The sequence below is a fragment of the Labeo rohita genome, chromosome 3 (assembly GCF_022985175.1).
Source record: "Labeo rohita strain BAU-BD-2019 chromosome 3, IGBB_LRoh.1.0, whole genome shotgun sequence".
NCBI classification, from domain to species: domain Eukaryota; kingdom Metazoa; phylum Chordata; class Actinopteri; order Cypriniformes; family Cyprinidae; genus Labeo; species Labeo rohita.
In genome coordinates this window covers 4,288,004-4,303,651 of record NC_066871.1, presented here as the reverse complement: position 1 = coordinate 4,303,651, position 15,648 = coordinate 4,288,004, and the positions used below count along the sequence as shown (strand labels likewise).

Here is a 15,648-nt window from a genome sequence, read left to right as displayed (position 1 = left end):
CATACAAAATTGCTTGTCTGTAGGGTAGAACTGGGCTTGTACCCTCAGATGTACCCTGTTTGTACCTACTTCTAAAAGGTACATTCAAGTACCTTAGAGTACCCGTAAGGTACTACTATGAACTGTATAGGGCAGGGGTGGCGAACTCTGGTCCTGGAGAGCCATAGTTCTGCAGAGTTCAGTTCCAACCCTAATAAAAACTCACCTGCCTGTAGCTTCCTCGTAACCCTTCAGACCTTGATTAGCTTGTTCAGGTGTGTTTGATTAGGGTTCAAGCAAAACTCTGCAGAGCTGCAGCTCTCCAGGATCAAGGTTCGCCACCCCTGGTATAGGGATAGATAAGTCACAAAGAGGACCCTTTCAAGGGGCTTTCCCAGTGTCAAGCTATTGTACCTCTAAAGGTATCTTTTTTAACTTTTTGTTTTCTGAGACCATTTCGATTTGAAAATACCTTGATAGCACACATACCTCTGGGAGACGTCTATTTGACGTCTACATTTACATCTGGAAGACATATTTTTTAGAGTGTTTGCTCACCTGCAAGATCAGATGTCAAACAGACGTCTATTAGATGTCTTTTAGGTTTATGATTTAGAATGCATGTAAAACTGACATCTCACAGACGTCTGTCAGATGTTTGTACACAGCAGATGCTTTCCAGATCAAGAGATCTTTAACAGACATCTTGCAGATGTATGTGTGCTATCTGGAAAGGCAAAACTTGTGGTTTAAATCGGAAATGTGAAGCTCATGTACTTATGTGTTACTCAGTAAACATGTTTGTTATGTAAGCCGTACAGTCGACCTTGAGGTGGATTTACTTTTTTGGCAGATTAACTGCTGGTTATCCATTCTGGAGATTGTTCCTGTGATTAAAATATCTTTTTGGGTCCAGGTAAAAAGCCACTTTCTGGTACTAATGCATATGTCGTTTGTCTGGTTTAGTGGCATTACATGGTTATGATGTTAAAGATAAAAGATTAGATTCGAGAAAGCTTATAATATAAGGTCCCTAAGTGATTTATCACACTAGTCACATGCTAACAAGTGCCTAAAACTATACAACTTTCAAAGTCTTTGGACTTTAGTTGTTTACACACTACACAACTGTCTGTCATCGCAAAGGTCTTTTCCAATCAAAACACATTTGACTTCTAAACATCTAGACAGGTCTAGATTTTAAACATGCTAAATATCTCTCAGGCATCTGCAATGTACATTTTTCAGACTGTCACGAGAACAAGCACCTGTTTGCTTTCGATTTCTGGCTTTTGTCACTGAACTGCATTAACTTGGGAAATACAGAACTAAAATCTTGTAGTGTACTGTATGTCTTGTGGCAATATTACTAAAACAATGTGCTTCTATTGTATCATTTCATGATGTTTTTAGTACATTTCTGTGCTAATGCTGTTTATGCAAGTTAACTTGTAACCCAGAACATTCCATTAAATATTCATGTGGTTTTATACATAAATATTTGGGCACTGTTATGTACAGTGAGCATTACTGGATTCACTATACATCTGAGAGAATGGGTTCTTTTCACACTGTGGTGGGTGTAGAGCTACGCCTGGTGGGGTGAGTGGATTATCTCAAAAAAACATGAGGAGCCTCTGGACACAAGAAGCTTTCTTTGAAACATTCAGAGTGGGCCAAGCAGACTTGAGTCTGTTTATGTCAATTCTGAATGCTGTGCTGCATAAGCATTTAGCCTCAATCGTGAACCTTAAAAACACATTTAAAAACAGCCTAGACAATATTGTTAGTTTTTTAAATAACATATGAAGTTATTTACCAAGATACATGACTGAAATTGTTGTTACCTGATGGATGACAACAAAGTCTCTGAAGTTTAACTCCCTCCACAATAACTCATCTGCTAATCCTCCACCTTCTTGCGTTGGGTACCTTCGGTCTGGATACAGAGCTTGACCCGAAATGCCATAAACCTGTGATGCAGGTGAGATCTACAGATTCAGACCTCTGAAGAGGCTCAGCTAGGGTGAATGCCACTTGGGTTGTAAGTTTCACAGGCAAGGACAGGAGTGAAGTGCTGCCCTCTGGGATGCCAGCTTGGGTCTGTGTAGCGGTGGGCAGAAGCACGCGCTTATGTGCGCGTTCGTGTCAGTGTGTGAATGCGTTAATGTGTCTTGAGTGTGTCTCCCAGTGCCTGGTGGACCAGCACAATGGGTCGCTGTTCTCTCGCCCTCGCGCTCCTCCATCCCCAACCCAACCCCATTCATCTAGTCCTCTTTTTCATCCTTCGCCTTCTTGTCCCTTGAAGTGAAGTTGTTTCTTACTACCTTTCTTTCAGTTTGCTTTCATAAAAGTTCACAGTGTCTTACTTTCGTCTTACTTTACATCTTACTTTCATGTCTCATGACAATGGCTTATGTGTAAAGTTACAAGTAACATTTAGGGAATAAATAAATAAATAAATAAAAAATTCAATTGTTGGCATTTTGGATTAGAATCTTCTCATTTTCACTAGATTGAATCAGACTGTCTTTGTCATCATAATTTGGCTGTAATAAGCTATAAAAACTGTAATAACAACAACTAAAATTCATCACCATGATCCTGTGATGTTGTTGGTTGCTTAAGTGATCTAAAAGTTTTTTCTATATATTAAATGCATTTAGTTGACTCATTTAAGTAGGACTTAAGTACATCTTTATACTGTATATAATTTCATAATAATTGTCTGTGAAATACAGTTAAAGTGTACTGCCAAACATAGTGACTATAAATCATGGTAAACTAATACATACTTTAATGTCATTTCTTTTGAAAGTCATGTATTTAAATTAGGACTGTCAAACGATTAATCGCGATTAATCGCATCCAAAATAAAAGTTTCTGTTTATATACTATATGTGTGTGTACTGTGTATATTTATTATGTATATATAAATACACACATACATGTATATATATTAAGGGAAAATATTTTAGATTTATAAGTAAAATATTTATATTTATAATCTAAATTATATACAGGTATAAATATTTTAAAAAATATATACATGTATGTTTGTGTATTTATATATGCATAATAAATATACAGAGTAAACATACTACAGTACAGTAAACTTTTATTTTGGATGTGATTAACCACAATTAATCGTTTGACCCTAATGTAAATATATATTTGTAATTGCACATTTGTGATGATGAAGCTGCATATAATATATAAAATATAATATATTAAATAAATAAATATATATATATATATATATATATATATATATATATATATATATATATATAAACTATACACAAATGGCCTTTTTTCATTAATATTATATTATTTGCAAGTTAAGTTTTTTTTTAAACATACTTTTAAGATTTGAAGAACACTAAAGTGTACCTCTTTTTCACATGGAGTTGCTTGGATTTTATTTTATTTTTTTTGGCTTGTTTTATCATCTATCAGCTTGATTGTAAGTCTGATCGCTTAAAAAAAATAGTCCACCTCTCCTGAAAATTATTGGACAGTTTGAGGTATCATTCATGTTTGTAGTGTAGTAATAAAAAAATAACATACAAGGTTTTAACAAGCACCAGTAATAAATAATAAGGTGTTTTTTGTAATACAATTAATTGCATCCTATAATGGCAATGGTATAGAAATTGAAAAGGCTGTAAGAGCTAGCATATTGTTTCAGATGCTGCAGCAGCTGCTGCTGATAATAAGGGGAGCAGTGTTCTTTTCCCCATGGGGTCGTCCCGGGCTGAAGATGGGGTGGAGCTTATCTGTGAAAGTATCGTTGAAAGTGTAAATATGAGTCCCTGTATCCACACAATAGAAAGACACACGTCCTTCCTCAAAGTCCAGGTAAACAGACACTCTTTTAGGTTTGTGACTGAGGCTGAAGAAAGTTGGAGGGAATGTGTTAGCAATGTATTGAGTGCCATTCCTTAGGCTAAGCATCCAGAAGCCGTTGGCTGGGCTTATCGTGAATTTTCCCTTTCTGTTGACAGATTGTTTGGCTACTCCCAGATCCCAGTCAGTCTTGTCTCCAACCTCCACTTCCCAAAGGTGTCTTCCATAGCTAAAGGCTTCCTTAGACATCACGTTAGCCACCCGGTCAAACCTTTTGGGGTTTTCTGGGACTTCTTGTCGCTTATTGGCATGTCTAACCTCCTTCCTGTCTTCAGAGATGTAGAGGTAAGCTTGAGCTGTTCGAGGATTCAGATTTATATCAGCTGAAAAGGAAGACGGATAATTAGCTTTCCACAGATGACATAAAACTAATTTTATAAAATGTGACCCTGGACCACAAAACCTTACTAAGTCTTAAGTAGCATGGGTATATTTGTAGCAATAGACAACAATACATTGTATGGGTCAAAATTATCTTTTTTTATGCTAAAATCTTTGGGATATTGAGTAAAGATGATGTTCCATGAAGATATTTTGTAAATTTCCTACCTTAAATATATTAAAACTTATTTTTTTGATTAGCATGCATTGCTAAGAACTTCATTTAGACAACTTTAAGGACATTTTGATTTTTTCCAGATTTTCATATAGTTGTATCTCAGCCAAATGTTATAAATGGAAAGCTTATTTATTCAGCTTTTGTGGTCCAGGGTCATAAATGTACAATGAAAACACACCTGAGTACTTCTGTAGCCTCTTCAGTTCTGAAAAAAAGAACAAATTGCATATGAAACATAAATAGCATACAAAATGATGCTAAATTATGCTTTGCTATTTAAAATGCTTTCAGAGGATCATGATTTAGCTTAATAAGTTACTACTACACCACATTTTTCTAAATTGGCAGGCTGGGTATATTACTTACAAATTTTAGTCTGTTAATGATTGTAAATTTACATGAGGAAAATTGTAGTTAATAACATAATCTGGATTACACATATGCACATGCAGTCGTACCAGCTTTAGACAGTCTTTTAGCTTCAATCGTGACTGTATCAATGAAGTCTCCCACAGCCTGCCTGGTGAAGCCAACACAAGGATCAGTCTCCAGTGTGACTTTAGACCAGTCTCTCATCGCTCGCGGTATATCACTAAAGCTCTGTAGATGAAAATACATTAATTATTCTTTATGCACAAGGAAAAATTATTATTTTTTGTCATTCCAAATCTGTATGCTGTTTTTTTCTATGCAGCACAAAGAAAAGTGTGATGCTTCTTTCCCTAAAATACTTCCAACAAGAACAACAACAACAATGTCCATATAACTCATGTCCATATTTTAAGTCTCCTTAAGGATCAGTCTGATATTTAATACATTCTGCAGACATTAACAAAATGTGACGTGCCAAGTTATGGGATGGAGAGCGAGTCATTAGAACTACGGCAAAGGAGAAGATTTAAAAAAAAAAACAACAGAAAATTCGATCTGTTCTTATAGCTACTGCATGACTTCAGAGGACTTCAAACATAACGCACAAGTCATGCTAACTACTTTTATTCTGTTCTTTGGTTCTTTCTGAGGCTTTAATAAACAGACATCACTAGCTGTGTGGAAAGAACTCTTTTCATGAAATTCTTCATGTTGTACTAAAAATAATAGGTTTGGAACAACATGAGTGTGAGTAAATGATTCCTGATTTTTTTTCACTTTGGGGAGAACAATACTTTACAATACTTAACATAAACTCAAAGACTACGGCACAAGTTAAAAAGAAAAAAAAAAAAAAAAAAAATGCTTGCAAACAAAACGAGAAAAGTGATTTACCTCTAACAATTACACAATGTAACAAAAAAAAAAAAAAAAAAACTGTTAATTTTTTAACACTTAATTTTTTTTATGGTTCTTCTGTAATTCTGTGATGGTAATTGACATTTCGCAGGGAGTTTGACTGACAGGTGATCTGACCAATCATAACACAGAATCTGTCATTTTTTTTTTCTAACAAACAAACCAAACTAGAGAGTAGATTAACATCAGTAGACTTGAACTTGAAAAATGGTGCATACTGACAGCTTTCCGCAGTTAAAAAAAAGATACCTTTTTATGTTCATTTATGTTTATTTCATGCTTTTTCTAGTAAAGAGAAAGAAATCATTGGTTGACATGCCACTTGAAATGTTTACATTTCTTTCAAAATGATAAAATAAGAAAGCTGAGACTTTGTTTTATACAAAAAGTACTGCTCTGTCTTGTCTCTTGGTGTGCTTTTTGCTTCGCGATGTATTTTTGTACCGCGTGGGAACATGATGTGTGGTTTGAGAGCGCCATGGCTTTTATAAAAGACTGTGTTTTAAAAAGAGAAATTAAATACGGTTACCTTTTTAAGACGCTCTTTGTCATTTAAGGTCTCAGGATTAGTGTGTCCATTTTCCAGTTCAAGGATTTCTTTCTCCAGGTCTTTCACAAGTCTTTCAACCCTTTTCTCCGCCTCTTTTTGTTTCTGCTCAACTGCAGCCACTACCAGTTTATGGCTCTTCTCTAACATGCTCAGCAGAGAAGAAAACACCCTTTGACTTTCCTGAACCTCTCGGAGACAAGTGCTCTGTTTGGAGGAAGAACAGGTTTTCTTTTAGAAATAGCCATTCTCATTTTAAATTAAAAAAAAAAAGATTACCCAGAATAATTCACAGCAAAATAAAAATAATTGCAGTCATGGTTTCATTCACTGTGTTGCATCGGTCACATACTGTACCTTTAAGAGCTTTAAGGAATTCTGAAGTTTCTCAATCTTCTGAACTCTTTCATGAATCATTTGCTCCACCTCCCCTGCATTCTTCTGTTTGTAGTACATGAGTGAAAAACGAAATCACAAAATTGTCAATTTGTTTTTGTTTAGGAATGTTGTGCATATTGTTCACATTGTGTAACGGACTTTGACTAACTCATATTGCACCGTCAGTTATTGAAATCTGATTTTATTTTATTATACAGTATACATTTATGTTTTTTTTAAATGAAAGTACTCACAGGTTCATCTTGAAGTTCATCCATACTGAAAAACCTAGATTTAGCAGCCAAACGTGTCTTCCTGTAGTTTTCAGTGACGTCCGCCAGTATGCGATTTACGCTGATATGGGGTCTGGAGCCAAATTCCCTCCTACAGAGCGGACACTCGTCTGACCCGCTGCGGCTCCAGTAAACACGGAGACATGCTTTACAAAAGCTGTGTCCGCAGGGTGTTGTCACTGGGTTGCTGAAGATCTCCTCACACAGAGAGCACAGGAAGTGCTTCTCAGACAGGAGACTGATGGTAGATTCCATTCCTGAGAGACCACGATGTCACAAAACTGTCAGAATAAACATGAAAGTACTATTCTGTGTTGCAAATCACATTTAATTATGATACTTTTTAAAGCTTTGTAAAAATACAAGTCAAAAATATTTAGCAAGTCAAATTTCCTTGTCAAATACTTTTGAAAACAGCAACATTTCCAACAAAATGATTTGTAGTTTATAATAGATCTACCAAATATCCACATAAATGTGTTGTGTATTAAATTCATGTATTAAATAAAAATCTGTTAAATTATAGTGTTAAAAAATATAACATACTGACGAGAAGAAAGGGTTATTTTTTAAAAATCCTCCTCTTTTATAACAGGTTTTTTGCATGATTTATGAAGATAAATGTAAGACTTTTAGGTAAGTTTTTAAAACCAAGGACAGAAAATTTCATGAATAAATTGAAGGGAACACAATATTTCAATATGACCTCTAAATGTAAATGTCAATAAGTTGTATTAGCAACACTTAAAAATACAACTTCCACCAACCTCCATTATGTTTTAACCCATTTTACAAAATAAATAAATAAATAAATACCTAAATAAAAACTTGAAAAAATTGTGTTGCGAAAAAAAAAAAATTCTTATATGTGACCCTGGACCACAAACCAGTCATAAAGGTCAATTTTTTGAAATTGAGATTTATACATCATCTGTACAAAATTTTCTGTTTGAAAATCTGGAATCTTAAGATAAAAAAAAAAAAAAAAATCAAAATATTGAGAAAATCGCCAAAAGTTGTCCAAATGAAGTTCTTAGCAATGCATATTATTAATCAAAAATGAAGTTTTGATATATATTTAGGAAGGAAATTTACAAAATATCTTTATGAAGCACGATTTTTACTTAATATCCTAATGATTTTTGGCATAAAGAAAAATCGATCATTTTGACCCATGCAATGTATTGTTGACTATTGCTACAAATATTCCTGTGCTACTTAAGACTGGTTTTGTGCTGCAGGGTCACATATATTTTGCATTTGAAGTAAAATGCACAAATAGAAAAGGTCGTAGATCCAAAAATATAATATACAAGATGGAGATCCTCACTCATTCAGATTCAGCCAAAAAGGCTTATTTCATTTATTGATTAGAGGTCACAAAAATGTTCAAAAGTGCAAAATTTGCAAAAGTGCAGAGCGTTTTCAGGTATTAACCCTTCCTCAGTGCCATGTCTGTGTGCATTTGAAGTAAACGCATTTTAATTTAAGGACTTTAGATATTTGTACTGTCAAATACAAACAAGTCATTATTATTTAATACCATGACTTAGCAATGTACAACTTTCTGCTCTAAATTAAGACCATTTAATCTGTGGAAGGGCAAAGACCTTTTTAAGACATGCATAAACCCTTTAAAAGTTCAGTATATAGGTTCACATTTTTTCACAATTTAATAAATGTGTGGTGCACAAATGTGGTTATTTGTATAGCCTGTTTTGTCCCAGTCACCATGAATAAGTGACTATTGATGGTCTGGATAGAAACACATTAACTTAGATAAGATACCGGAAAATTCCTGTCATTCTTATTTAACACAACATTCCAGGGTAAAAAAACCCCCAAAAAACACACACATTATGTTGTGCTCTTTATAGGCTAACTTGACTTTCTGAAATAACTCTCATATAAAGAGGAAAGCTCGAGCTATTGTGTCTATGTAAATATTTCCAAATGCTTATATAATGCGTTTGTGTAGCATTCCATTGAGTGTAATGGGGAACTTCGGAGGCCTCTGTTGAGCGTGCGGTATGGAGAAGAACAAGTTAAACCAGAACTCATGTCGTCATCAGGACAAATATAAATATTTATCTAGCAGGTCTCGGGCCAAATTTTCAAACATGTTTTGGAAACGGCAGCCGTAAACGTTTAGTAACTGGTCAAACTTAAAAATGAACGGTGTATTTTGAAATGTAGTTGTATTATACAGTTACGCAATTCAAATATGTACCACTTATTTAAATTATCTTTTTAAAAAGCTGTATTGTACCTGTTGCCCTTTACATTGTGAGCTAACATTCAAAGTTTCAGGACAATAGTTAATGGTAATCTCATTGGATCTTACCTGTACTTCAGCAGATGTAGGGAGTTGTTCACGTCTCCTACGGTGAGTTTCATAAAGTGAACTAGACCATAAAGTGCACAGGTGTGTTTTCAGCAAGGGGAGGAGCCAGACAATGCCTGCCCTGAACTTTACACTGAGTCACACACCAGAACAGAGCTTTAAAATGTTGCAGAAGATTTTATTGTTATAATTTGGGCAAAATATCAAATGTACAACTTTATACAACAAATTTTGTTAAACTGAATATATATATATATATTTACAAATAAACAACATCTCACATATATTTTACACAAATATTTACAGTTTAAAATGACCAGCAATAATGATTTCCATTGTGATTATAAAATAATGGCTATATGTAACAGTCACAGTTAGATGAAGCAGCTGTAAAGATTATCGGGTCCGAACATGTTTATAGCTTTACAAATTGACTGACGATTATATATCATGATTTATAAGTCTACAATTTATACACTATCATTCAAAAGTTTCAGACAGTAAGGTTTTTAATGTTTTTTAATGAAATTAAACATTTTTAAAAATATCTTTCTATTTCTATTTTACTATAAAAATAACTTTCTATTTAAAGTAACTGCTTTCTATTTTACTATATTTTAAAATGATATTTATTGTTGTAATCAAAGCTAAATTTTTAGCGTCATTACTCCAGTCTTCAGTGTTACGTGATCCTTCAGAAATCATTCTAATATGCTGATTTGCTATTATTTGCATTTATTATTATTATTATTATTATTATTATTATTATGATTATCAATGTTTAACACAGCTAAGTACATTTTTTTCAGGATACTTTGATGAATAGAATTTAATTAATTAATGGGAGGTAAATTATAGAAATTAATATTTTTATTTAGCAAGGATGCTTTAAATTGATCAAAAGTGATTATAAAGACATTTATAATGTTACAACAGATTTCTATTTCAGAACTTCTGTTCTTCTGAACCTGAAAAAATTCAACTGAGTTGTTTTCAACATAATAATAATAATAATAATAATAATAATAATAATAATAATAATAAATGTTATTTGAGTAGCAGATCAGAATATTTAAATGATTTTTAAAGGATCATGTGACTGGAGTAATGATGGCAAAAATTCAGCTTTGACATCACATGAATAAATGATATTTTAAATATACTGAAACAGAAAACAGTTATTTTTTAAAATCAAAATTTTTACAGTTTTTTCTGTATTTTGGATCAAATAAATGCATACTGGGTGACTTCTTTTAAGAAAAATAAAAAATCATACTGGGTAAAAAATTTTGTCTACAAGGCAGCTACCTTTTTTTTCTTCCTATTCTCAGTAAGATATGTAGCGACAATAAAAAAGAAAATTAATAAATAAATAAATTCATCAATGCAGCTGAACACTTCAACAAGCTTAAACACAAACGGAAAAGTGGAATAGAAGTTTTAAATCTGCAGTCTTATTAAACTGAAAATAATTTTTTTTAAAGAATTTTTTGACTAAACGTTGCAGACATCATGGAAACACAATTAAATCTGAAAAACTTAAAAAGACAAATACGTCTTGTTTTAATTCTGCAAATTCAAGAACAATGCAGGGTTTCCAACTTTCAAGTTCAGCTTGGAGTGAGATTTTTTCATTTTTCATATGTCAATTTATATGTATACGTATACACTGTACATATAAGAGGATACATATATTTTGTTAAATGCAGTTGTGCAGTTGAATGGCTTTATTAGCACCATTTTAAGCTTTCTTGGTTTCATTAATATTCACTTGTGTGTACTTAAGTCTCATTAAAAAAGGATGTACGTTAATACCTTTTAAAATTTCACATAAAAAAAGTGTTTAATCATGTCTAAATATTTATTCAAATGCAAAACTTAAAAATAAGTAAGCAGGTATTTTCCCAGGGTTTTCGCTATTTCAACCTTAGATACTACACTAATTGTAATTCAAGTAAAAATATTTTAAGCGGTGATTAATGGATGGTGATTAATACAAAAAAAAATGCTGCAAATACCTGTATAGTGAAACTGTAAAGTGAATCCATTTCACCCCTACCCCACCGGAGGGCTGTGCACGCCACTGCTGTCATCTATCCATCTTAAATCCATTAAAATGTATTGACGCTGGTTTGTTTGGAACTATTGAGAGCTCCATGAACCATGTGACCGGATGTGACCATGTGGCGGCGATGCTGGCGGGATCAAAGAAGCTTTTCGCAATGGCTCTGGCTTTAACTGAGGAGCTACAATGAATTACGCCACATTAAGAGTGCCAAAACGATATCTGCTGTTTGAATTTCATATTAAAACCCACAAAATTTGAAACATGACACATGAGATTTACATGGCAGAGTGAGAGCGTGAAACTGAGCCTGAAAGTGTGTCTTGAGTTGGCAACCCTAGAATAATGATTCAAGTTCTCTTTGAAGAACAGCCTACTTTAAGTTTTCCAGTAGTGGTTTAGAACCCACACAGAAGACCGCTTGGACTTCTTCCAAGAGTTGGTTTAGCTTGTATATTAGCGTCATCAATGTGAAATGTTGTGGCATTACTCTTGCTAACCTGTAGTCCTATCTCTCTGAGGTCGCCTTTGCTTCAGGGTGCTGCCACTGACTTGAATAATGTTCTTTCGTATTCTTTCGTTTTTGCAGACTGTTGCTTGTTTATTGCTAATCTGCTGTCCTGTTTCACTGCTAGTGTCGGCACCAAGGCCGTAACAATTAGAATCTCCAATCTTTCTCTGTATGTCACTACTTATCATACAGTCAAGGATTCGTAAAAGAAACATTCATCTTTTAACCTCTTCATTTACCGTCTTCTTTCCATCATTTGTATTCTTTTTTTTTGTGCGTTAATGTCATGTGCTGTATATGAAATGACGAGATGTTCACTTCTCACATTCTATAATTGCAAACATCAACAAATCTTTTAAGTGAGTGACTCAATAATCCATTCATAAACATAGCTGCTTGTCAGTCAGTAGATCACTTGTTAATTGACGTACTGTCACTTGCTGGTGGTTTTAGTGTCATGTTTATTTATCCATGACAGGCCTAAACTGACCAGGGTACCAGCACAAAAACAAACTAAGCAAAATATGAAATTATCGTTAAAAATCATTTTACATCATCGTACATCATTTTTTTGTCAATAATGCACATTTCTTTTGGAGGTTTAGGGGCATCAGAAGCCGACACTATGTACTAAGTAGCCCTTTAGTGGGCATCTGTGAAGGATTTGTAAATGTAGCTCCATGCTGCATTAGTTGCACCTCCAAGCCATGCACCAAGACCAGCACCAATAGCAGCTCCCACTGCCATACCTTCATATCCTGCTGCAAATCCCAGAAGTGCACCTACAAATGCTCCTTTGCCCACTGCAGCAGCATAATCGACAAATCTACCCGTGAAGCCAAGCTTGTCTGCAACAACCAGCTCCGCTTTCTCTCTACACTCCAGCTGTATCTCTTCTTCATACTTCAGGGTCTCACTGATAAGCGCTTCTCCAGAATGTTGGTTCTCCAGCATCTTCAACATTTCCCTGCTCTCCTTCTCCTTTGATTTTCTGATGTAACGCTCTTCTATTTGAATTCTTTTTTCGGCATCCTTAAATTCCACGTTTGAAAATATTCCATGCTCCAAGACCATCTCATCCACCTTGGTGAGCAACGCTTGTGTCTGGCTACCCTCAGTCCGGTTTGCTTCTTCATTGAAGAAGAGGTAATTCTGGCTGCATTTCTCAGCAAGCTCTCTAAAGCTCTTATTCTTTTTTACCTCGTCCTCTATGGACAGAGTTTTCATGTCTTTCTCATGGTATAAAACAATCAATGTGTGCTTCAAGATATGTTCACCAAAGTAGTGTACCACAGGCTTCAGCATGTCCATACTGTCAAAGGTCAAGTGAAATGGGTCTACAACGAGCACCGCAGCATGAGGACCCGGACATGAGAAACAAATTGCCTTTCTGAGCTCCTTATGGAGTATACTGTCCGGCAAGACATTTTCCTGAAGATTTGGTGTGTTGACTAGGGTTATCTTTCTCTCCTGCACAACTCTTGAACTTTTCTTGGTAGCTGAAATATTGACTTCATCTCTGGTAAAGACATCCCTCCCCAGCACAGATTGCGTCAGTGAGATCTGATGACTTGAGCTGCCAAAGACCAGCATCCTCAGTGATGGTTCGCTGCTTACTGTGAGATGAAGTTAGAATATATTTCATTGGTATTTATATTAACCGCAATTCCTCAAATGTTCTGATTTGCTCATTAACTCACTGTTAGGCGGATTGTCCAAGCTTGCTCTTCTTCGTGTTGTCCCTCTGACTGATGCCATCTTAACAGTAACACTCACAGGGGTTGAAGAATTCAGGATATGCTATCCTATTAAAGAAAAATACATTTTCAGAAATAAATAACATCTATATATAGATATAATAACTAAAATAAACAACCAAATATTTTATCATAAAATATTCAGTTACTAGAAACTCTAACTGAAACAAAATCAAATTGGCTTCATAGGTTTCTTTTTAGAGTAATGAGAATGTTTTGAGTTCTGAAACTTACAGGATGTTTTTACAGCACAATGACCTCTTATATGTCAAAAGATCAATTTTGATTTCTCAGTTCATGACCCCTTTAAGTTTTATGCTTACTGTTACATCACAACACTATAGGACATAAAAGTAACATATAAAACCATTCTGAAGCATGTAGACTATTTTACCTAAATATAGTTCTTTTATTAAACCAAAAAAATAAAAAATAAAAAAAAATAATAAAAATAATAAGTGCAGTGTAATCAATGATTCACTCACTGAAACTTACTTCTGAAGGTCATGACCTTGTCAGGCCAATCCAGCAGCATCCCTCTAAAAATGATGCAGCAAATATTAAGCACACATATTCAGTTTTACTGTGTAGTATTTTACAGTGCTGGTGTACTACCTACTTTACACAAATTGTGTAGTAAATCAGAAATGAAATATGTAAATAACCTCTCTCTGAGAAACTGTGCACCGTTGGGTCTATGTATGTAGTGGTAAAAATCAACATAATTAATAACAGTATATTTGCTTGAACTTGCAAATAGCATAAGGTTGTAGTTTTTTTTTTTTTTTTAAGGCACCTTACGTTACATGTTCCTCCAAAAAGTACGTTTGAATTTTTAGTAATAAGCCAAACGCTCCAGCAACACCAAAGCCACTTCCTAAAGCAGAGTCCCACCCTCATGATTGTTTTCTCACTTTTGATTGGTTTGACCGCCTGTCTTTCTCTACTGCTTTCGTTTTTAGCATACTTGTATTTTCCAGTTAAAAGCGATTTTCAAAAGCTTTATTTCCATATTTCAAAATCCGTGTCACTATTCCTGTGATAATGGGTTCAATAATAATAGCGTTCACTGACTTTCAATGCTTTTAGTTGCTAACGCGACGATGCATTCATGAAAACCACGCAATATAACTGCGAAGACGTGCATTAAAATGTGCGTTAATTAATTCGCAACCAATAACTATAACAACTGTTTATTAATCCAACTGTTATAATTTCTCATATTATAACAGTTACTGGGTGAACGTTCGATATTTCATGACGGACGCTTTCTCAAATAGTCGAATTTCTTCTACATACTCAACATAAAACATACTAAGATACATTATAGATGTGTACATACCCATTTCCTATGGTTTTCACAAAAGAACCTGTCGATGAAAGTGCAACACAAGATGTCTGAAGAAAAGACTTGGCGCACAGAAGACGTGAAAACGAAAGTACTGTAGGCCTTCATGTATTTCTCAATAGTGCTGCCTGTAAAATCAGCGTCAGGCGTCACTTACAGTACTTTGAGTGAGATAGATTAATTTGTTTCTATAACTTTTTTGTTTGTTTGTTAAATACAGTTTTGGAGAAATGCAAATACAAACAGCAAACAGCATTTTCAGTCAGTTTTTAAGACGTACACATTTCAGTTATATAACAAATTTCTATCAAACCGAACAGAATAGTTTTTAAAATATGTGTCTAGCATAATAGAGATATTTATAAAGTGTATACTGTAAAAAAGAATAAGTGTGTTGTTTTATTATCATAGCCTATTTGTAAAAGGGGAACTTACAAGATGGTCACCAAACTAGTAGCTGTGCAGTGGGATTATGTAATGTGATAGTTTCAGGTTGGGGAGGGTATATTTGGAATAAGTCAGGGGTGGGTGTGGGGTTGGTGCCTTTTTTCTTAGTTTGGACCACTGCCCATCAAAATGTCTGTGCACAGCCCTAATAGAGTTCAAAATATTAATTTAAAATACTGCTATATATCTGCTACTGCTACTGTAAAACACTGAAGTATGGC

At 34.3% G+C, this 15,648-nt stretch overlaps 2 protein-coding genes across 7 annotated transcripts; both read right to left on the bottom strand.

Moving 5' to 3' along the window:
• Window positions 1-3,253: 3,253 nt before the first annotated feature.
• Window positions 3,254-9,389, bottom strand: btr02 (bloodthirsty-related gene family, member 2). Of its 2 annotated transcripts, none has more exons than XM_051106017.1 (7): window positions 9,300-9,389; window positions 6,917-7,236; window positions 6,642-6,725; window positions 6,267-6,491; window positions 4,906-5,047; window positions 4,626-4,652; window positions 3,254-4,211 (listed from the first exon to the last, which is right to left on the bottom strand). In XM_051106017.1, the coding sequence occupies exons 2-7, from the start codon at window positions 7,208-7,210 to the stop codon at window positions 3,667-3,669; spliced, it is 1,317 nt and encodes a 438-aa protein (XP_050961974.1). In that variant the 5' UTR covers window positions 7,211-7,236; window positions 9,300-9,389; the 3' UTR covers window positions 3,254-3,666. The 2 variants fall into 2 exon arrangements, with proteins under 2 accessions (XP_050961974.1, XP_050961975.1); XM_051106018.1 differs by having other exon boundaries at window positions 6,917-7,212; window positions 9,300-9,387.
• Window positions 9,390-9,469: 80 nt separating this feature from the next.
• Window positions 9,470-15,461, bottom strand: si:dkey-120c6.5 (GTPase IMAP family member 7). 5 transcript variants are annotated; one of them, XM_051106452.1, is made up of 5 exons: window positions 15,416-15,461; window positions 14,975-15,108; window positions 14,128-14,171; window positions 13,576-13,680; window positions 9,470-13,491 (listed from the first exon to the last, which is right to left on the bottom strand). In XM_051106452.1, exons 4-5 carry the CDS (start codon window positions 13,631-13,633, stop codon window positions 12,518-12,520), a joined length of 1,032 nt encoding a protein of 343 aa, XP_050962409.1. In that variant the 5' UTR covers window positions 13,634-13,680; window positions 14,128-14,171; window positions 14,975-15,108; window positions 15,416-15,461; the 3' UTR covers window positions 9,470-12,517. The 5 variants fall into 5 exon arrangements, with proteins under 5 accessions (XP_050962409.1, XP_050962412.1, XP_050962413.1 ...); XM_051106455.1 differs by having other exon boundaries at window positions 14,975-15,002; window positions 15,416-15,444; XM_051106456.1 differs by lacking the exon at window positions 14,975-15,108 and having other exon boundaries at window positions 15,416-15,438.
• Window positions 15,462-15,648: the final 187 nt, after the last annotated feature.